The sequence below is a fragment of the Trachypithecus francoisi genome, unplaced genomic scaffold (genome assembly GCF_009764315.1).
Source record: "Trachypithecus francoisi isolate TF-2019V2 unplaced genomic scaffold, Tfra_2.0 Lachesis_group3, whole genome shotgun sequence".
NCBI classification, from domain to species: Eukaryota; Metazoa; Chordata; class Mammalia; order Primates; family Cercopithecidae; genus Trachypithecus; species Trachypithecus francoisi.
The window spans coordinates 85,227,938-85,248,642 of record NW_022681468.1 but is presented as its reverse complement, the minus strand read 5'-3'; the positions used below and the strand labels follow the sequence as shown (position 1 = coordinate 85,248,642).

The 20,705-nt window shown below is 50.8% G+C and overlaps 3 protein-coding genes across 21 annotated transcripts; 1 reads left to right on the top strand and 2 right to left on the bottom strand.

Annotated features, from left to right (window-relative positions):
• Positions 1 to 1,252: 1,252 nt before the first annotated feature.
• On the bottom strand, positions 1,253 to 10,473 carry NDRG2 (NDRG family member 2). 17 transcript variants are annotated; one of them, XM_033188702.1, is made up of 17 exons: positions 10,124 to 10,473; positions 8,495 to 8,558; positions 7,716 to 7,796; positions 7,340 to 7,381; positions 6,872 to 6,977; positions 6,551 to 6,671; positions 6,301 to 6,363; positions 5,287 to 5,347; positions 4,999 to 5,085; positions 4,416 to 4,472; positions 4,132 to 4,235; positions 3,609 to 3,653; positions 3,256 to 3,307; positions 2,950 to 2,997; positions 2,694 to 2,729; positions 2,477 to 2,528; positions 1,253 to 2,253 (listed from the first exon to the last, which is right to left on the bottom strand). In XM_033188702.1, the coding sequence occupies exons 3-17, from the start codon at positions 7,788 to 7,790 to the stop codon at positions 2,087 to 2,089; spliced, it is 1,116 nt and encodes a 371-aa protein (XP_033044593.1). In that variant the 5' UTR covers positions 7,791 to 7,796; positions 8,495 to 8,558; positions 10,124 to 10,473; the 3' UTR covers positions 1,253 to 2,086. The 17 variants fall into 17 exon arrangements, with proteins under 17 accessions (XP_033044593.1, XP_033044594.1, XP_033044592.1 ...); XM_033188703.1 differs by having other exon boundaries at positions 8,451 to 8,558; positions 10,124 to 10,197; XM_033188701.1 differs by lacking the exon at positions 10,124 to 10,473 and adding an exon at positions 9,468 to 9,539.
• Positions 10,474 to 14,945: 4,472 nt separating this feature from the next.
• Positions 14,946 to 16,933, top strand: TPPP2 (tubulin polymerization promoting protein family member 2). 3 transcript variants are annotated; one of them, XM_033188697.1, is made up of 4 exons: positions 14,946 to 15,064; positions 15,273 to 15,514; positions 15,768 to 15,921; positions 16,655 to 16,933. In XM_033188697.1, the coding sequence occupies exons 2-4, from the start codon at positions 15,342 to 15,344 to the stop codon at positions 16,838 to 16,840; spliced, it is 513 nt and encodes a 170-aa protein (XP_033044588.1). In that variant the 5' UTR covers positions 14,946 to 15,064; positions 15,273 to 15,341; the 3' UTR covers positions 16,841 to 16,933. The 3 variants fall into 3 exon arrangements, with proteins under 3 accessions (XP_033044588.1, XP_033044587.1, XP_033044589.1); XM_033188696.1 differs by having other exon boundaries at positions 14,973 to 15,054; XM_033188698.1 differs by having other exon boundaries at positions 14,983 to 15,105.
• Positions 16,934 to 17,582: 649 nt separating this feature from the next.
• Positions 17,583 to 19,602, bottom strand: RNASE13 (ribonuclease A family member 13 (inactive)). Its single transcript, XM_033188695.1, has one exon. It carries the CDS (start codon positions 19,121 to 19,123, stop codon positions 18,581 to 18,583), a length of 543 nt encoding a protein of 180 aa, XP_033044586.1. The 5' UTR covers positions 19,124 to 19,602; the 3' UTR covers positions 17,583 to 18,580.
• Between the last annotated feature and the right edge of the window lie 1,103 nt (positions 19,603 to 20,705).

Sequence of the window (20,705 nt, the reverse complement as noted above, 5' to 3'; positions counted from 1 at the left end):
ACCACATTTAAAATAGACCCAGTTCTATGAAGGAGAGTGACGAAATGCTCAACAATCAAGGGCATATTCCACGTCCTATTTCCATGTCAATCAGTGTGTCAGCACCAGACATCAAGTGCATTAGTCCTTAACTCAGTTCCATTGAGGAAAGGGTATAATTGCCTGTGGAGTTTCTATAAAGCAATCTAGCAAAAGATCTTGTAATATTCCATCACAGTAGTGTTGCCAATAATGCTACAAGGTCCCTCCTCATTTTCACTTCTTGTGCCTCAAGACCCTAAGAATTAGCCTGCAACAGCTGCAAAATAAGAATTCCTCTTGATTGTTCATAGTTGTTAAAAAGCTTCTTAATAAACCACAAACAGACTTAATTAGCTCCCAGATCTGTTGGATTCCATGAGGGAAGAGGAATTCCCAAGAGAAATCCTCCTTTTCGCTGCACCCCTCCTGAGTCTTCAGATGAAAATGAACTACGAGCAGCCCAACCTTTATAGTAAGTTCATGCACCTGGTCTACTGATTGCACTAAAACATCCAAAATGGAATCTTAGGTGACCCCCCAGGGAGGATCCTACAGGAAGGTGGGTCTCAAGATATCCTTGGGCACTTCTGTCATCAGCCTTCTTCAATTTTTTTTTTTTTTTTTTTGAGATGGAGTCTCACTCTGTCGCCCAGGCTGGAGTGCAGTAGTGTGACTGTGGCTCACTGCAACCTCTACCTCCTGGGATCAAGTGATTCTCCCACCTCAGCCTCCTGAGTAGCTGGGACTATAGGTGTACACCATCAAGCCCAACTAATTTTTGTATTTTTTGTAGAGATGGGTTTCACCTTGTTGCCCAGGCTAGTCACAAACTCCTGAGCTCAAGTGGTCTGCCCATCTCAGCCTCCCAAGTGTGTTGGGGTCACAGATGCAAGCCACCGTGCCCAGCCTCTTCAATTCTTTCTTGAAGGTGGTGGTGTTGGTGGCATCTCTGAAATCCTGTGGCCTTTCTCAGTTACCCATAGTTGATAAGCAATTTCCTAAGATCTAAATGGTTCCTCTCTCCCAAGCTTAAAAATACTATCAATATCAAGGCAACACCATTGTATTGAAAAAGGGCCAGTTTCTACATGGTCATATGTTGTGAAGTGCCTATGCCACAAACGCCCTCTCCCAGGGTTTATATCACTTTGAGCAGAGAATATGAGACTTGGACAGGGAGAAGATAGGAAGAGGAGCATGATGCAGGCATACCTAGACAAAGAATAATAATGGTACTCAAATTCCTCTACAGTTTATTGTTATAGCAGAAGCTGTGGGAGACAGGAGGGCACCCTCCACACATAATACAGTGTGGTCAGAGCCCCAGGGTAGCCCTTTCCACCTCTATGCCAAGCCCCAAGTAACCCAGCCCAAGCTTAGCTCCCTCCCCAGTCCCACTCTAGATGCACACTGAGAGCTACCAAAGTTAGTGCAGCCAAATGGCCCCAGGCCCCTTCCTGTTTCCCCAGCACCAATTCTTCCCCGACACTCGTTCATTGCCCACCAATTCCCATTCCAACTTCCTTTTTACACCCTGGATGTTTCTGTCACATCCTGAGGACGACTAACCCACCAGCAAGTCTCCCCCTGACACACATTCATGTAGGTCCATACCCTTCAGAGTCCTAAAGGGTTAATGAGAAGCCATATCAGCTTTGGTGAATGGAGCCCCAGCCCCAAATCCCCTCCCCTTGCAAATAATGGGATAAGTAGGGAGAGTCTGATGGAGGCACCATGACAACTACAACAACCTCTTACCCCTCAGCTACAGACACCTAGATCAGGAGAGAGGATACATGCCCTCTCCACCTTAATACCAAAATGGGGGAGGAGGAGAATTTAGGGGTCTGGGTCCCTAAGAGATATTAGGACATCTCTTTCAGGAGCTGGGGGGAATCACAGGTTAGAGGTCAAGGTTAGGGTAGCAATCAAAGATCAAGGTCATGTCCCCACATGATCTGCTCTTTTTCCCTTGCTTACTCTGGCCCAATGCCCCTTCAGCACCTCCCAGGTTAGTTCTGGGGGAGGTGAGGGCTGGGTCCCACACTAGGGCAACAAGGGTCATTCAACAGGAGACCTCCATGGTGTGCCCCGGGGGCCCCGAAGAAAGAGTTCCAGACTCGCTGCTCTGAGACAGGGTGCGAGAGCGGGACCGGTTGCCATCAATGGATGCTGCACTGGTTAGAGAGGCTGTACGAGACCTGGACAGGCGAGTCATGCAGGATGAGGCCACTGTGGAGACAGAAGGATGCACAAGCAGTCAGAGAGAAAGTGGGGAAATGGGGCTGGCGACTCAGGGTGTGGTCCTTGGATTATGACTAGTTATAACTAAGCCAGGGGATCAATGAGCTCGATTGGGCAGATAGTGGTAAGTCCAGGCATTAACCTAAAACGGTTCCACCCCGTCAGTGCCCATCTCTCCTACAGTGCAGCAATCTCTTGTCCCCATACTCACTGTAGCCCATGCCTTGCAGGAAGTACTTGAAGGCCTCAGTCAGCTTGCCTGGCTGCGGAAGTAAGAAGAGGCGAGGGAGACAGTGAGATGAGGTTAGAGGCAGAGCTGGAGCCTGAGGCTGTGGCATTGTGGGGACGGGGTGTGTGGCAAAGGCAAAGCCCAATGCCACCAGTATCCTATGTCACTTCCCCATCCCATGGACGGCAGGGCTACTCACCTGAGTCAGCTGGGGCTGACCTCCAGAGTCAGCCATCTGTTCATCAGGAGGGCGCCACCCAGAAAAAGTGAAACATACACAAATGAGCCATGCGGAGAGGTGGAAAGGGTCTCTCTTCCCTAGCTTCTTCACTCCAGCCCCTTTGTTTTGTTCTTCGTTCACCCCATTTGTTCCCATGCAGGGCCCTGGAGGCTTAGCAGCTGAATTTAGAGAGGATATATGACTCTGGACAGGGGCCCAGGAGCAGGTTACTGACCTTGAGGAACGAGGTCTGGGTGGGGTCCAGTTTTGAGTTACATTCCACCTGGAGTAAGCAGGAGACTGAATGAATGAGTCACGCCTACTGTGGCCCCTCCCCCTATAAGGGACCCAGGAACCCAGACCCCATTCCCTTTTCTATCAGCTCCCTACCCAGTTACTCCTTACCAGGGATCAAATTCCTAGTGCCCCAAAATTGATCTCCCTGTGCCAAACAGGGCATCCCCTTGGCAAGATACTCTTCTGACCACCACTCTAGGACCCCAACTCTCTTCCCTCACTCATCCCAAAATTCCCTACTAACCACTGCATCTTCATGAGGTGCTTGGTCTCCTACCACCAGCATCACAGGACACCTAAAGACACAGTGTTGGGGAGAAGGCAATGAGCCCCTGACACTCCCTCGCTGGCCTCTGCCTAGAAGTGCAGCTGGAAAAATGTCTGGCTCCAAAGAGGGAAGAGCCTTCTGTGTTTCCCTGCTGATGCCACCAAGAGGATTCAAAGGGGGAAGACCTAGAGGGAAGTGATTTACCAAATAGGATGGGGTGGGACATGACAAAGAAGTTCCCTGGCAAAAGATTCTCCTTCCTCTAAGGGATACAAGCTCCTAGAGAAGATCCAGGGAGACGGGCAATGCATTATCTCTTAAAGTCTTACTTGAGGGTGATATCACCTCCACGCTCAAAGTTCAGGTCTCGGCGGCTAGAAAGGGGTTAAAAGAGTAGGAATTTTAGGTGAGCAATGCTATCTAACCAGATATAAGCTATCTCCCCCATGATGGAACTATCACTGTCCCAAAAATTACAGTCAACTATTGGTTATTAAAAGTGGAAACCAAAGGAGAAGGTGGCAGGCAGGCCCCAAGGACAGCTCCTATAATCACTTGTGCCCTAGATCCCTGGTCAGAGGGCAGCAAAAGGGGAGGAAGGGCACAGGACACAAGGTCATCTTACTTCTGGGAGTCCAATAATCGAAAGGAGGTAAACAAGGGAAGGCGGACAACCCCTTGCAATCCTTCTTACTGGCTCTGTCCTGAAGCTGCCCCCATTGCACACTAAATGCTGCATTCCTTGCACATTGCACACTACCCAGACCACCCTCTCCTCCTGTGTGCCTCCCCATGACCCCCAATTACTGCTTCTGCATTTCTCTCACATGCATACACACGCAGCCCACCCACTTGTTGTAGCTGTTCCAGTACAATTCAATGTTAGCCAGGTTGGGTGCATGTGTAATGATATTTCTGTACTTTTGAATCAACTCAGAATTTCCAGAGAGCTCTTCCTGAAGGAGATAACAAGGAAAAAAATTAGGGATGGAAAGAGAAACCAACAATTACTGGAGGAAAAGAGGTAAGCCTTCTTCCTTCCCCAAATTCTGTCCCAGCTAAGGAAGTTAGCCCAAGCATTCAAGTTCCCTGCTGCTCCCCTCAACTCTTCTACATCATCTTCTACAACCACTTACCTGGCTGAAAAGATGTCCAAGGATCATCTCCGGAATGGAAGAGGTGAGGCCCGTTAGCTATGAGGAGAGGACAGGTGAGAAAGTTCAGGATATTGGCCGGGCACAGTGGCTCACGCCTATAATCCCAGCACTTTGGGAGGCCGAGGTGGGTGCATCACGAGGTCAGGAGTTCAAAACCAGCCTGGCCAAGATGGTGAAACCCCATCTCTACTAATAATACAAATATTAGCCGGGCGTGGTGGCGGGCTCCTGTCATCCCAGCTACTTGGGAGGCTGAGGCAGGAGAATGGCTTGAACCTGGGAGGCGGAGGTTGCAGTGAGCCAAGATCAAGCCACTGCACTCCAGCCTTGGAAACAGAGTGAGACACCATCTCAAAAAAAAAAAAAGAAAAAAGAAAAAAAGAAAGTTCAGGATATTATAAGAGACTTAGGCAAAGTGACAGCTTCACTTTCCTGCCCCTTTACTCCCTCCTTGAAGTTCGGAGTCCATCCAGACTTCAAGCATTAGACTCTACCAGAGCCTAACTGGATCCATACAAGGGGATCCCCCACCCTAGGTCTCAGCACACAGGCCCCTCCAAACCTTGTGGGCTGCCCAATCCATCCAACCCTTGGCATTGGGATCAATGTTGATGAGAACAAGACCTTCAACTGTGTCCGGGTGGTTAAGCTGAGGGACAGAAGAAGGAAGGAAATGAGAAACAGGGCATGGCCTTATCCCCTCCCCGCTAAGCCCTACCCACTTTTGGACTCCCATGGGGCCTGACTCCCCGCCTAGTGCCCACTTCCTCCCCCAAACAGCACTCATAAACAGTATTCTCCTAATCAGTCTGGACCCTCCTTTCCCTTATCTAGGCTTTTTATTTCTTACAGCGTATCTCGACAGGATGTAGGCTCCAGCTCCAACACCAACTCCAATTATTGTAGAAAAACTGTGAAAGGGAAAGAAATATATGCCTCATGGACTCTGCTGTCCAAAACCTGCCACAGCCCATCTCTTCAAACTCTTCACCCTCCCTCCTGAGTCCATGGGCACAAAGAAGGGCAGACACGGACCTTTCTTTGGAGGATGCGAAAAAGAAGGGCTCTAGGAGCCAAAGGTTGGCACGGGTAGTCAGGGTAGATCCCTGAAGTCTATCCCAGCTTTCTCCTGGAAAACTAGTGTCTTAAAAACAAACACCCATCCACCAGCCAACCAACACGCTGTTTTCCTATATAGATAGCTCTTTGTCCAGTCTCAATTTTCAAGAGCCAGTTCAACTTGTTCTGCTTTAGTTCCTGGTTCCTCTAGAGGAACAGGAAGAATGGAACTTAAAGCAAATGTGAAAACAGACACAACTTTTGTGAACAAAGGGAAGAATGAGGGAAACAGCAGCAAAGTGGTGAACCAGAGGTGCTGAGCCCTGGTGCCTAGGAGAAGCTTAGCTAAGAACAGCACCCAGGGGTCAGCACCTCCCTCTGAATACCAAAGACACTTAGTCTGGCGTTCTCTTCCTTCCCCCACTCTCTCTCATCCACAGAGCTCCCCACCCACCAGGTGTGGGCATGAAGGAGAGGGGAGTGGGAGAGAAAGAGACAAGTCTGTCTGGTTCCTCAGGGATTATGTCACCCCCTTTTATTCCTCCCTGACTTTCTGATCAGGGAGGCAGGGCCAAGCATAGACCCTTTTCCTTCCCTCCATCCATTAGGGCTACTCTGCTGATTCTGGCCAATTTTCCAAACCCACCACCTTTTCTCAATAATCAAGGTGGGAGCATGAAGGAAGAAGATATATTGAGTTCAGAAGCTGAAACTGGCTCAGGAACCATGGTGAACCTGGAAGTTCTAAGGGTCTCCTTGTGCTGGAAGGAGAACTCTGGTTTGGAGGGGTTCCCAGGACTCTCACTTTAGGTACTGCAGGACGCAAGGGATCATGTCTGCAAGCTGGTCCAGAGATGGGTACTGATATCTGGAAAAGAGAAGCACTTTAAGGAAGATACCAACCTGCCCTCGCACCCCCCCCCCCACCTCAGGATATCCTACTCATTCTCTCCCAGAATCACCACTGCCCTCCCTTTCCTCCTCCCCGGTCGAACCTTTCCCACACCTGTCCTGTTCCTCACAGTCTGGTAAAGTGGTAACGACCTAACTCTTACCCCAAAGGGAACACAGGGGCTCCCTCTTCCATTCCAGGGGCATCCACATGAACCCGCACAAAGTTCTGAATGATTTCCTGCATGTCCCCGAACTGAAACAGTGGCTGGAAGCAAGATTTATCTAAAGAGAACCCACATCACCTCAACAATAGAATCAGACAGGGAAACATGTGCCCCAGTCAGAACTCACCCTTCTTTTCATGCCACAGACTAGGAGATAACTTCTCCTTCCCACACTGACCCCTCCCCTCCCTCTGAGTTTCTACCCTTCCTCCACAGCCTCTTTCCAGACAGGAGTGGGAGACGAATGAAGGTCCTTACAGTTGAGTCCCACATCGTGGTAGGTAAGGATCGCTGGGCGTTTGGGTTTGGGGGTGCCATAGACAGTGAAAGTGACAGAGCCATACGGTGTCTCCACAGAGTGAATCTGCAGGAAAACAGGGCACCAGGAGCTAGGCTCAGAGGAGACGAGGCCAGAAAAGGAGCAACACCAAGGTCAGGGAGTTGGGAGTGGGCGGGCAAGGGGGAAAAGGGAACCAAGAATTAAAAACAGAATCAGCAAGAACTGAGGAAAACACGACAGTGGAAGATGAGTTTGAGGATAAGAAAGAATAATGAAGATTAGAGAGAGAAGAGTGGGGGGAAGGAAGAAGAGGGGAGAGACAGGGAAGGGAAAGGACAGAATAGAAGGAAAGAAAACGAAGAGAGAAGGGCCAAGCAGAGGCCATCTTTCTACTGAGGAATAGGAGAGCCCCTCCTCCCACCTTGGGACTGCCCCCACACTGTTACCTGTCCCTGGTCCAGGAGGATTTGGGCAGCTAACTCAGCCTCCTGGAAAGACACACACAGATACACACAAAAACACACGACCATGTGGTGTCCCAGATGGAGAGACAGACAGACAAAGAGAGGCAAGTAAAGACCAACAGAGACCAAAGACAGAAAGAGATTGACAAAGAGAGACATGGAAAGGATGAAGGTTAGTGTAGTGACAAGACAATGGCCTGACTCCCAATTGTAGTGTATGGGGAGAGAGACTAGGGTAGAGGTGGAGAAAGTAGTGGTGTGGGTTAAAGTAAGATCAGTAGGCTTAGGAAGTTAGAAGGCAAAGGGGATGCTCAGAGGTCTCGAATTTGGGCATGGGAGTCAAATGGTCTCTAACAACCTTGGCTGCCTCAGGCGTCTGTCCTGGCAGCAGTGGCTTCTCCTCTGTGATCTGCACCTCCTGCAGCTCCGCCATGATGGCCTGGCAGGATGAGGAAACAAGACTGGGAAGTTGTCTCCACATCCCCACATCTCCTCAAACACCAGGCTTCCTCTCTCAGCACAGGAAGATGCAGGGAACAGAGGGAGCCAGAGGTTGAAGACTACTCCAGAACACACAGAGGGCCTTTCCTGCCCCCAGCTCCACTTCCAGGCTGATTGGTGGAAACTTTGGAAGAGGAATCAGGACACCGCTTCTCTTGATACTCACCATCCCCACCGCCACCCTCAACACCCACTCCTCCAGACCCCCTCCCTCCTCTGCCCTGGACCAAAATATCAGGGTGGGGCAGAAGTGTAGCTCAGATTTCCCAGGCTATCTTTAGGGTCTACTCCACACTCTCAGGTAGGGAGTGAAACTCGTAGATCAGTGACTGAATATTCTAAAGGCCAGGGTACCAAAAGACAGGATTTTGAGAGCTCACAATTGACCATGACCTTCAAGTAAAGCCCCAAGGTCGGCAGCTCAAAGGAAAGGGGGCTAAAAATGACCAAAGTAACATGACCAAAGGGTGAGGTAGGGACATCTGTCCAACCAACCCAATGCCTCCCTTCCTCCCAAGACTCTTCCTCCCAACTCTGAATAAACTCCGTAAGTTCAACATTAGTGGGTGAGGAGCAGAGCACCTGGACAGACCTGCACAGGAAGGAGCCTGCAGCCTGCGAGGTGGGGTCACTTACTGGGCTCCTATTGGCTGGATGCAGTGGAATTAGGGGTCAGGGTTCTCACTCCTGACTCTGGGGTCTGAGAAAACACAGCAACGAGGTGAATGACATGGGAGACAGACCCGGGGTCTTTTAGTGACAGAAAGCCTCAGCCAAGACCCAGACTCCCAGGGTCATCAACCTTCGCGGGTCACTAACCCTCCCCAGTGTCTACTCCTGAGTCCAGAGAACACGTCCTCTCTAGGCTCGAGCCGGAATCAATACAGGCTACAGGGGCATCAGTTCAGGCTGCGCGGAGGAGAGAAGGAAGTGCTGATGTGGAGGAAACCTCCGGATTCGAATCCCGGCTCTGCCACTCCCAGTGTGACCTTGCCCCACTTAGTTACTACATTTGGCCTCAACTTTCTATCGGCAAGGGGACTAAACGCGGGGGACTAGGGAATCCCCAAAATTTTTGACAGCTCTCCAGTAAGAGGAGGGTAGCAGAACATGGCTGTTTCCCTCCACAATATAAAAACAAACACAAAGCTTGGTGCCGTCGCTTCTCTTCTTTACCCAGTCTCCGTGTAGGTCCCACGACTGGAGAAAGGGAGAGGAGGGCGGTCCCACAATCTCCTCCCGGTCTCCCCCGACGGCCCGCGAGGGCAAGCGCCATCGGGAAGGGACGGGTAGGACAGAGGGGACTGGCCGGGCCCAGCATCCGGAACCCGTCCCTACGAGTCCCTACGCAGCCCGTCCGCGTGGAGACGGACACCCTTGCGTGGCTGGTGCCAAGCGCCCCGGACCTTCCACACAACCTCGCGCGCACCCCAAACACGCCCTGCAGCTCTCGGAGCCTCAGCCTTTGTGCGCAGCAGCCGAGCGCCCCCTCAGTGCCGGCCCTTTCCCCCGAGCCGCCAGCTCCAGGGGACGGGGATCAATCACACCGCCCACCTACCCGGCTGGCGCCTTCCAGGCCCTGCGGACCCTCGCCTGCCCCTCCCCCTACCTGCTGCCGCCGCTGCCGCTTCCACCTTCACTTGCCTTTGACTCGGGCCCGCCCCGGCTCGGGCTCCCCGCAGACCCGCCCCCGGCCCGCCCCAGCCCGCCCACGGGCGCTTGGCTCCCCGCAGACCCGCCCCAGACCCCCAGTAAACACGCCCCACCTTTCACCCCGCCCAGACTGCAGCTCAGGGAGGGGTTGTGCTGGGACCCGGGGGCAGGGGACGGGGGACGGGCGGCTAGACGCTTCCAGGCTCCGCTCGAGCTCACCATAACATTCCCCCCACCCCCCGCATTGGGGCGGTGTGGGGAGTGGGGGGTTCCCTCAGCACTGCGAGGGATCCCGCGGCTGCCCTCAGCACCGCCCCCATCCATGACCTGGATCTGCAATTCGCACTCTTGGCTCCTTCCTTCGCCCCCAGACTCAGTGGTGGGAACCGGTAGTGGGGAGACGAACCCGGGATATTGACACCCCACGAGTTCGAATCCCCCCTCCCGAACACAGAGAACTAGATTAAGAAAGGAGGAGGTGGGCGGGACCGCCGCTGAGGAGGCTGGGGTCTCGCCCGGTGGCAAGGGCAGGTGTGCCGGCGCCGAAAGGGGGCACGGGGGAATGTCGAGGGCACAGGAGTTCTGACTCCCTAGTGCCCAGAGTCCTGGTACCTCTCCTCTCTTTGCTGCGTCCCGACGCCTGCTCTCCGGCTGCTCCGGGAGAAGTTGGACAACAAGGCGGGGAGGGGGGGCGGGGAATGCGGGGGGCCGCTATAAATAGAGGGCCATCGCGGGCGGACGCGGGGGGGTGGAGAGGATGGCCAACAGGGACTCTGGGGTCAATGCCTCAAGGGGCGACGGGGGAGGGGCCGGGGACCCCCAGAGGCTCTGACTCCTGGGTAAACAGGCGCAGGGGCGGAGTTAACCCTGCGGGGGTGGAGTAGGGGCTTGGGTAGGACGCAGTGTCCCGGGCTGGGACCCAAGAGACCCTGTGGCTTCGCCGCTAACCCCTCCCAGTCCGGCCCAGAAAAGGAGACCAGCTCAGGCCCGCTGAATCGCAATGCCCAGGCGATGGTCTCAGGGACTGCCGCGTCCCTCTCGGTGCCCGAGTGGGTTTGCCACTCTAGACTTCACACACACACACACACACACACACACACACACACCCCAGATGAGCCCTCCTTGTGCCCCTCAGAGGAAGACTCCCTGGAATGAGATAGTTGATTAGATAATGTGGCTTAAGGGAATTCGAAGTTGTTTAGGCAAAAGGAAACCTGACTGAATTTCTCCCCACCTGCCCCCCTTGTAACTCCCCCAATCCCAGGATCATATCCACCCCAACCCCCTTCAGACTGGTTCCTGAGTTGCCATTTCGGGGGCCGGGCGCCAGGCCAGTCAGGAACAATGGCCAATGGAACTTGAGCTGCCAACTGCAACACCAGCACCGACTGCCCCCCCAAGACCCCCAAGTTCCCCTGCCCCCTCCTGCCTGGGAACCACCCTCCCACCACCCCCCTCACCACCCGCAATACCCCTCCCATCCAAGGAACATCAATGCCCCTTTCATCCCCACTTGGCAGGGTCTACTGGAAAGAAGGAGAGGCCAAGAGGGAGGAGGTGACCCAGAGTAGGAGAACTGGTCGGGCTAAAACCCAGCCTTCAACAACCCCAAATCTAGGGCCCCCCCTACATTCCCCAATTTGGAGCACCCAACTTTTCTTCTGTTCCTTTCTCCCACTCCCTTTATAACTTTTTCCCCAGAAACTGGCACAGAAGCTGGGCGCCCTGGCTCCTCTCCTAGGCCCCTCTTCCCTCTGGATGCCGGTTTAACACTCTCCTGGACAAGGAAAAGCCTGCTGGAATAAGGATCATAGGCAAAGGTGCGGAAGACAGGAGAGATCTCACCAGCCCCAGAGGAACCTGGGGAGAAGGAGAGCCTGGAGTGAGAACTTTTGTCTGCAGGTTTTCTTTGTCGAAAGTAGTCTTACTTGGAGTGGGGGAGGGAAGGACCTGAAGGTTCCAGCATCTAAATTCGTCTCTGGGTCAGGATGACTCAGGGGGAACCTGATAAGGGGCCTACGCAGGGGCGCAGGGCAGGCAGGAGGTGGGAAATTTCCACTGAGATCCATTGGCTTCCTAGACATAGGGGTCCCACCCAGTCTGCTGCAGGCAGAGGTAAGGCTGGTTCTACCCTAAGATAGGCTTCTTCCATGTCAGGGCAGCTCCCAGCCCGACCAGGGTGTAAGTGTTGCAAGGACAGTCTCTCTCTAAACTCTTTCCCTTTGGCCAGAGCAGCGTCAAACTATACCTTCAACTAAGCAACAGTTTTAAGTATCTGTTATGTGCAAGCCATTGTGTAGATGAAATTCAAAGTGTGAGTCTGTTCACACCCTCTCTAGACATTTGTGATGAGAAATGACACTTTGACATTTGTCAAGAGAAGGTACAAACACAGGACAAGTTAAGAAACATTATGTAGGCCGGGCGCGGTGGCTCAAGCCTGTAATCCCAGCACTTTGGGAGGCCAAGACGGGTGGATCACGAGGTCAGGAGATCGAGACCATCCTGGCTAACACAGTGAAACCCCGTCTCTACTAAAAAATACAAAAAAAAAAAAAAAAACGAGCTAGGCGAGGTGGCGGACGCCTGTAGTACCAGCTACTCGGGAGGCTGAGGCAGGAGAATGGCATAAATCCGGGAGGCGGGGCTTGCAGTGAGCTGAGATCCAGCCACTGCAGTCCAGCCTGGGCAACAGAGCAAGCCTCCGTCTCAAAAGAAAAAAAAAAAAAAGAAAAATTATGTATCTATAAGATCAATCATCTGGACAATAAGTCCTGTAGCAGTAGTTTCCCACCCTTCTCGAGTGGGAGATCAGAGATTTCCAACCCCACGTAATAGTTTTTGTATCCCCTGATGGAGAAAATACAAACTATGAATTCATCAAAACTTTGAAGTAAGTTTCTGTCACGTCTGTAAATGTAGTAACACCTACACATGCAAGGCGTATTGTTTACTCAGTTCACACTCACTATACATACAGATTCTAGGGCCCTTTGCAAGATTTCAGAAATCCTCATGCCAGGAGGCTGTGGCCCACAGTCTAGAAACCATTTTCTTACTATAATTCAGAGAAGGAAAAGGGCTTTGTTCCTAGGGTGAACCACCAAGATGAGAAGTGCAACCATGGAATACTTGAGTGGGCATGAGGGGCATTCTATCCAGGCAGAGAGAGAGCATGAAGGACAGTCTGGAGGCAGAAACACTCGGGTTTCTTTGGAAAACTGAATAGTAGTTTCCCATATATTATCCCCTAATACCATAAGGTTAGTGTTATTGTCCTCACTGTACAGATGAGAAAATTGAAACTCAGAAATGTTTAGTGACTTGCCCAAGTCCACTCAGCTAGTAAATGACATATCTAGGATTCATTTTCCCACCCAGATCCATTCCACTCCAGGGACTATGCTCCTTCCACTACCAAGTAGCCTGTCAAGTGTATAGCAGTTAGGCCGTATGACCCCAGCTGAAGAATAATCTGGTTCTTAGGGTTTTTGTTTTGGGATTTTTTTTTTTTCTTTGAGATGGGGTCTCATGCTGTCGGCCAGGTGGGAGTGCACTAACATAATCCTAGTTCACTGCAGCCCCAAATTCCCGGGCTCAAGCAATCTTCCCACTTCAGCCTCCTGAGTAGCTGTAGCTGGGACTACAGGTACATGCCACCACTCACAATTAATTTTTTTATTATTTATTTATTTATTTAGAGACAAGGTCTCACTTTGTTGGCCTCCCAAAGTGCTGGAATTATAGGCGTGAGCCACTGTGCGCTGCCCAAGAATAATGTTGATGAGAGGTGGGTGATGTTTGGTAGGGTATATTGGGGCCTAGTTAGTTGTACAGGTCCTTGAATGCTAAGCGAGAAGATTTAGCAATGAGAAGCTGTGGTATATCTTGAGCCATAGAATGTTTCTGAGCAGGAGTAATAAAAAATACTGCTTTGTGAAAATTAATCTGATGGGGAGGAGGTTATAGAGATGGATTATGGTTGAGTGGGAGTGAAGAATTAGATTTAGGAAAGAGATCATTTAGAAGCCAGAGTAATCATCCAACTATGAGATGATAAGAACTTGAATAAGGGTGGAAGTAATAGGAATGGAAAGAAAGGAGTAAATTTGTAAGACAAAGAAAAAAAAATAGAAATTGGTGGCATTATTAGATGGGAAAAGGAGGAAAGTCACCAGTCTCATTGCTCTGTTTTAGGATCCATGAGGTTCGTCTATCTGTAGGGCTTCTGGCCAGAGAAAAGGCCGAAGAGAGAAAACCCTGAGGAACATCTTTGACCTGCATAGAAACTTATCTAAAGATTTTCAGAGTCTGAGCCTCACCCTCAGTCCATCCCAGTTTTATCCTGAGCTGTCCACATCTGTTATACTCCAAGGCCTACTGGACCCAACACTGGAAGCCATTTAAAGTTTCTATTGAGGCTGACCTTTTAAAGCCAGTGGGATTCTCCATGCTACACTTGAGCCTGGAGACTAGAAAAAATGCCAGCCTGTTTTCATTAACTGCTATGGTCTGAATGTTTATGTTGTCCCCAAATTCATATATTAAAATCCTAACTCCCGGCCGGACGCAGTGGTTCACACATGTAATCCCAGCACTTTGGGAGGCTGAGGCAGGTGGATCACTTGAGGTCAGGAGTTTGAAACCAGCCTGGCCAACATGGCAAAATCCCATCTCTACTAAAAATGCAAAAATTAGCTGGGCACAGTGGTTGGGCTAATCCCAGCTACTGGGGAGGCTGAGGCATGAGAGTCGCTTGAATCCTGGGGCTGGAGGTTGCAGTGACCCAGGATCATGCCACTGCATTCCAGCCTGGGCAACAGACAGCAAGACTCCATCTCAAAATAAATAAATACATAAATAAATAAAATAAAATCCTAACTCCCAAAGTCATGGTATTAGGAGATGGGGCATTTTGGAGGGTGATTGAGTTTTATGAGGGCAGAGCCTTTCTGAATGGGATTCATACCCTTATAAATAGGCCCAAGGGAACTCATTCACCCCTTCGACCATGTGAAGACACAGCAAGAAGGTACCGTCTATAGACCAGAAAGCAGCCCTCACCAAACACTGAAACTGCCCACACCTTGATATTAGACTTGTCAGCCTTCAGAACTCTGAGAAATAAATGTCTGTTGTTTATAAGCCACCCAGTTTATGATATTTTGTTAGAGCAGCCCAAACAGACTAAAACAACTTCCCTGGGCTCGCCTCAACTTCTGTTGTGGGGCAGAGCATAAGGCAGTTTGACTGGGACCCAGAGGATGGGTAAGCTTGGCTGAAATGATGGAAATGTGATCATCCGAATAGGTCAGAAAGTTGGCAGTTTGCTCAATTCAGCATGCAAGATAGGGAGACCAAAAGCCCCCTCCTTTGAAGGCAAGGGCTGTAGCTGGGACCAGAAGTGATGTCACATAACCACTGCTGAGGTCATAGAAACTTCCCTCTCCTCCCTCTGTCTCCTCATTGCAACAGCCAACTGGCTACCACATATCTGCACACACTTAAATACAAAGGCCGGGAAGGGTCAGATCACCGTCCAGGTAATCTTAGGTACATAAAAGAGGTGGGGGAAAGAGAGGATCATTCAGTAGGTAGGATCCATATTGGTATCTCCAGTGCTGGGAAGGGGAGACTCATGCTGTAGTAGTGTAGGTGCAGTGGGAGCTGGGAGGGAGAGAGGAGACACCAACAGGGAAGAGGGGAGCGGTTCCTGTTGCTGACTGATTTTACCTTAACACCCATCCTCTTTACTCCACAGTCCTCCCTCCCCCTCCTCCTTCACCCCCAAGTCTCTCCCACGACTGCCCTCCCCTACCTGTAGCTGATCATGGCATCAGAGGCAGAGAAAACATTCAATCGGTTTGCTGCCTTTGGAGAATCATCAAGCAGTGGCACTGAAATGAACAACAAGAACTTCTCCAAGCTATGCAAAGACTGTGGCATCATGGATGGCAAGATGGTCACCTCCACAGATGTGGACATCGTGTTCAGCAAAGTCAAGTGAGGAGCCAAAGATGTAGGGGTGGGGGTGAGAAGAAAGTACGAGGTAGTTGGCCATGGAAGGGTTCATGTGGCGGAACATTTGCCGTGGGCCTACTAAGCACCACAGGGTACCTGGCACTGTGCTATTCTTTGTCATCGAGACACTTACTGATAGGACAAAAGAGGACAAATCTGAGTGAGGTAAGAGTTGGACCTTGGAAGGTAATGCGTTCGTGCTCCAAAGTTTCTGGATATCTGTTTAACTGACCAGGGCCAAGAACGCCCGAACCATCACGTTTCAACAGTTCAAAGAGGCAGTGAAGGAACTGGGCCAGAAGCGCTTCAAAGGGAAGAGTCCAGATGAAGTCCTGGAGAACATTTATGGACTCATGGAGGGCAAGGACCCAGCCACCACTGGCGCAACTGTGAGTAACAGTCTTCATCCCCTTGACCCTACTTCCCTAAATCCCCATTGTTCCAGTCTGCCCTCCCTAACCCTGCCAACTGTGTGACTGTAGAGACAGGGAAGAAACAGACTTTAGAGATCATCTAGATATTCCAGAAGTCAGGAAAATGTGGCCCAGAGAAGGGAAGTGACTTGCCCAAGGTCCATGGCTATTTTAATAGTGGATTTAGACTAACTTCCAAGTGTCCAGTGTCTGAGCCAGGCAGGTAGGGTTTGGTGGCTTTTGGAGGACATTAGTGTAGAGGATTTGGTACCTGATGCCCACTCCTCTTTCAGTTCTTATTTAGGGTTTAATCTCAGGCCTCCTGCCTCTCACCTACTCCCTTTTTTAATTGTCCCGTCTGAACTGAAAGCTCTTTCTACAATGGATATTGGGTTGGGGAGTGGGAGTGAAGTCCTCTGGCAGCAACCTAGTCAGAATAACTCCTCTGGAAACAAAAAAAAAAAAACCACCCTCCCTCTGCACATGCCACACTCATTCCCACATCACACTCCTCCTCCCCCACGAGTGAATGGCTCTTACCAGAGTTGCTGCCCACAGCTGCATCTGGGCCCTAAGAAAGCAGCACCCCATGCCAGTGGCAGAGCAAGAGCTCCAAGCACTTGTTCTAAGTATCTCTGGCCATATTTGGGGAAGGGATATGACAGGGTAAGGAAAGGAAGAGGGTTCAAATCCATCCTCTGGCTTGCAGAAAGCAACAACAGTGGGTGCAGTGGACCGTTTGACAGACACCAGCAAGTACACCGGCACCCACAAGGAGCGCTTTGATGAGAGTGGCAAGGGCAAGGGCATTGCCGGACGGGAAGTGATGAATGACAACACAGGCTATGTGAGTGGTTACAAGGGTGCTGGCACCTATGATAAGAAGACCAAGTAAGGAGGAGTTTCATCTTAGCCCACTAGCCCCCTGACCCTGCATGTTTAACACCAGGGAACTTGGAAAATAATAAACATCTGTGTGTGCAGCAGCTAAAAACTCTGTCTATGAGGGACAGATGGGCCTACTACTGTAGAGAGAGGGAGAAGAGGCAGTGCAGGAGTGTGGGTTCTCAACAACAAACCCTTCACTCTGCTTAGCCTTATGCCTACCAGCCATCAGTTAGCATTCCTCCTCAACAGTTGCTTCCAAGAACAGGATGGAAGAATATATTTGGAGTTAAGAGATGAACCAGATGTGGAGGTAAAAGTATTTGCTACTTGTGTTCACATATTACTGATATTCACCTCTCCACCCCCACCCCCCAAAAGGGTGTAGCAGTTCCTGATGTGATGGACTATGACTGTATCACGTATTAGATCCTTCCCTGTCCCTCCACCTTCCTCATCTGTTGCAGTTTAGGTTTTTCGGGTGGAGAAGTAGAAGCCAGCTAAGGTGGCCTGACTTCTATTACAAATTTGTTCCAGAGCTGGGGTAATGGGAGAGTCTATTTTCAACACCCAGCCTAGCACTAAGTTTTACCCCACATCACCTCCATCATGGTGCACATGGGACAGAAGAGCTTACAGACTGCTAAGCGTAGCTCAGGAAGATGGCCAGATGGGGGAGGCTGCCAGGATTCCAAGAGCAGGAGTTCTGGGGCACTGAAGAAAAAGCAATTAAATCACAAAGGAGTGAGGTGTGTGTTCTTAACTTTTTATTTTGAAATGATTATGGATTCACAGGAAGTTACAAAAAAAAAATAGTACAGAGGGGTCTCGTGTGCCCTTCACCCAGTTTCCTCCAATGGTTACGTCTTACGTACTCAGATGTGGTTTTAGAAATTTATGTTTGATTAGAGCTGGGCCTGCCTCATTCCCTGCCTGGTCAGGGGCAGACTCTGGAGTCTGGGGGATTTGGGAGAAGCTTCTGGAAGAGAAGGGAAGCAGAAACCTCTGCGGAATGGGTGAGAGAAGATACCTTGAAATGCCAGTGAGCCAAGGTAAGAAGACTGGAAGAAAAAGAGGTTGGAAAAAGGAAGGCGGGGTGACTAAGGTGGTGGGGAGTGTGGGGGAGAGACAGTCCTAGGCTCCATAGTAAGAGGAAAGAGGAGAGGACAGTTATATGAAGGGAGAAACAATAATTTCACAGAGAGAAACAGGCTGGAAACTGGGGGTTGTGCGGAAGTGAGGCTAACATGAGTCTGAAGGCCTCAGGGAGGTTCCTATAGCTAGCCATATCCCCTGAGGAGGTGGGTGAATGGAGGGAATTATAAGGGAACTGGGGGAGGCTGAGATGAGAAGGGTGGTGGGGATGGGGAGGTGAGACTCGGAGCTGGTGCCTGTTGCCATGGTGTGAGCTGAGGCCCTGGGCCTCCATCCAGGACTTAGGATCTGGCCCAGTGGGTGGACAGTCACTGCCAACTGGACACAGTCAACTTCTTGGGTGGGTTTTACTGTCTCTGGGAGAGGGAGGATGATGAGGAGGTGGGGGTGAAGAGGGAGTAAACAAGCTGGAAAGAACCTAGAAGATAGCACCACTTTGTATGGTGATCAAAGTCCTGGACATTTTCCCACCCACCTGGTCTCTTGGGAGGGGACCCTGCCTGCCTCAGAAGTCAGGAAGGAAGTCTTGTTACAGGGATCAGAGTGTTGGAAATGGAGACAGGCTGGTCTGTGGTGGTAGAGGTTGGGGAATGACTCAGGAATAAACTCCCGAATAGAGACTGATGATACCTATTGGATCAGCTTCATACTTGCGGGAGCAGAGTAGGTAGAGCTTCTGGTTGGTCAGGGCACTATCGTAGTAGCAACTGGTGGGTGGCTTTTGGTGGCTCAGGGAGCAGACCGTGATGGGGAAGGCATCCTCGGTGAGCGTGCAGTATTCATTGTAATTATCACAGAAGCTGTCACTATACTTGCAGAACCTCTGGATGACCTTCCAAGGGGCATGTATCACATAATGGATCTTTGGGCAATCCGAATTTTGCACCTTGCCCCGCATATAGGACATCAGACCATTACAATAGCCCTGGAAACCCTTTGGGAAGGTAACCCTGGGATAGTCAATGTTTAAGGCATAGAAGTTCTTTTTGCCAATCTGCGTCTTGATGTCCATGACCAGAGTTGGCCCTAGAACAAGCTGAAGGAAAAGGAGCCGGGTCACAGCTGGTGCCATTCCTCCTGCTGGTAGAGTTAAGGTGGTTGGGGGCAGCAGTGGGCCTGGAGTGACTGTCTGCCACATCCCAGAGCCTCTAGCATTCCCAACCCAACAGTACTTTAGAGATCATCTCACCCATAACCAAGTTCTCATGACCCAGAAAGAGGAGGTGCTTGCCCAAGGCCACCCAGCCAACCACCCAGCTGAAGGTGAAGCCACCCCACTTTCAGCCACCCCTGCTCCCTTGGTCCACCACAGAAATCTCAGCCTCTGCAAAGTTTGTGAACTGCAACACTTGCAGAATAAGAGCTCTAACTGGCCTTGGGTGAGAGACTCTTCCCAATTATCCTTGGGCCCCTGGCACTCCTGCTAGTAAAAAATGCAGAGAAGAAAGGGGCAGACTGACCTGATAATTTTCTGGCAGCTGGGAGGAAGGACAGGAGCTGAAGACAGCTGGGTAGGGATGGGTGTTCTTCTTGCCGAGGCCAAGATAGTCAGGAGATGACGAGAGGCTAGAAAGGTTTCTGAGTAAAGATCAGTCTGGGAGGAAGGAATGTCCCCTGAGTTTGATGAGCTCCTGTGCTGAGGGGGTTGGATGGGTGGGAGGAAAGAGGCATTGCTATCTGGTCTCCTCCTCTACAGTGTCATTGGAACACTGAGTTCCAGCCTCCCTGCCAAAAGTTCCTAAGTGTCTGGGCTTTCTTTGATGTTTTCTCTGTTCCATAGCCTGTGCTCTCATGGCAAGGTGAGTAGGAAAGCACTGTTATGTTTCTGAGGAACAAAGTGCTTCTTATTCCTGACCCTCAGAGAACAAAGCGTTCGCCACTTTGTCATCCCACTCACGGGAGCCCAGGAGGGCATGTACTCAGGGGCCTCCCACCAAAGTGCTGGGCTGAGAATCAAAGACCTCCATGTGGACTCCCCACAGTCCCTATCAGCCTTACTCCTGTCACACCCACAGCCCTCACCTGTGACCTCAGGCCTTGTCAGGGTCTGAGCACTACTGGAAATCTCTGCATGCTGACTCTGAAGCCTCAAACTTGGCAGGTTGGATTTGAAAGCATAACCTGAACATGAAAAGCTGTGGATGCCAGAGCCTGGCGTGATCTGTTTCTTACTGTTGGTTGGTCTCTGAGTGCTTTGCCATGCTGGGGAAAGGGCCACACTCCTATCTTTTTCATCAACATCTTCCCTTTCATCACAATCAAAGAGCTAACTAGCTCCCTGGAGCCTGCTAGCCCTCACTCTTGACTTCCACAGGTCGCTCAGCCTTGTCTGTCTGCAAAGTGTCTTCCAGATTTTGGGCCTCCTCTTAGGACAGCCTTTTTACCTTTGCTGGACAGCAGAAAAGGGGAGTCAGAACACAGAAAGCTGAGTGCTCCAAGGCCCCCAATATAGCTCAGGAAGAGAGAGTAAAGCCGCAGAGAGACAGATTGGTGTTCCTCATGTACAACCCCCTAAACTGGCACTTTCTGACAGCACAAACTACAGTCCAAAATGGAATCCATCTTCCCCACAACTTCTTTCTCTTCCTGTGTTGTCTATCTCAGTTTCCCTGGTTACCTATGCAAGAAACCTGAAAGTGATCCTAGACCCCGCCACCTCCCCAATCCCAACTATGGGGAGGCAGTCCTGCATGGTGGTGAAGATCAAGGCTTTTGAGTAA

What these genes read in the sequence shown, in the direction of transcription:
- RNASE13 (XM_033188695.1), bottom strand. Translation starts at nt 19,123, where the DNA reads ATGTGGCAGACAGTCACTCCAGGCCCACTGCTGCCCCCAACCACCTTA.
- NDRG2 (XM_033188702.1), bottom strand. Translation starts at nt 7,790, where the DNA reads ATGGCGGAGCTGCAGGAGGTGCAGATCACAGAGGAGAAGCCACTGCTG. An exon ending in AGACGCCTGAGGCAGCCAAG is followed by an intron (nt 7,382 to 7,715) that starts GTTGTTAGAGAC and finishes GTGTCTTTCCAG; the next exon opens with GAGGCTGAGTTAGCTGCCCA. An exon ending in ACATCCTGTCGAGATACGCT is followed by an intron (nt 5,086 to 5,286) that starts GTAAGAAATAAA and finishes TCTGTCCCTCAG; the next exon opens with CTTAACCACCCGGACACAGT.
- TPPP2 (XM_033188697.1), top strand. Translation starts at nt 15,342, where the DNA reads ATGGCATCAGAGGCAGAGAAAACATTCAATCGGTTTGCTGCCTTTGGA. An exon ending in ATCGTGTTCAGCAAAGTCAA is followed by an intron (nt 15,515 to 15,767) that starts GTGAGGAGCCAA and finishes TTAACTGACCAG; the next exon opens with GGCCAAGAACGCCCGAACCA. An exon ending in CAGCCACCACTGGCGCAACT is followed by an intron (nt 15,922 to 16,654) that starts GTGAGTAACAGT and finishes TCTGGCTTGCAG; the next exon opens with AAAGCAACAACAGTGGGTGC.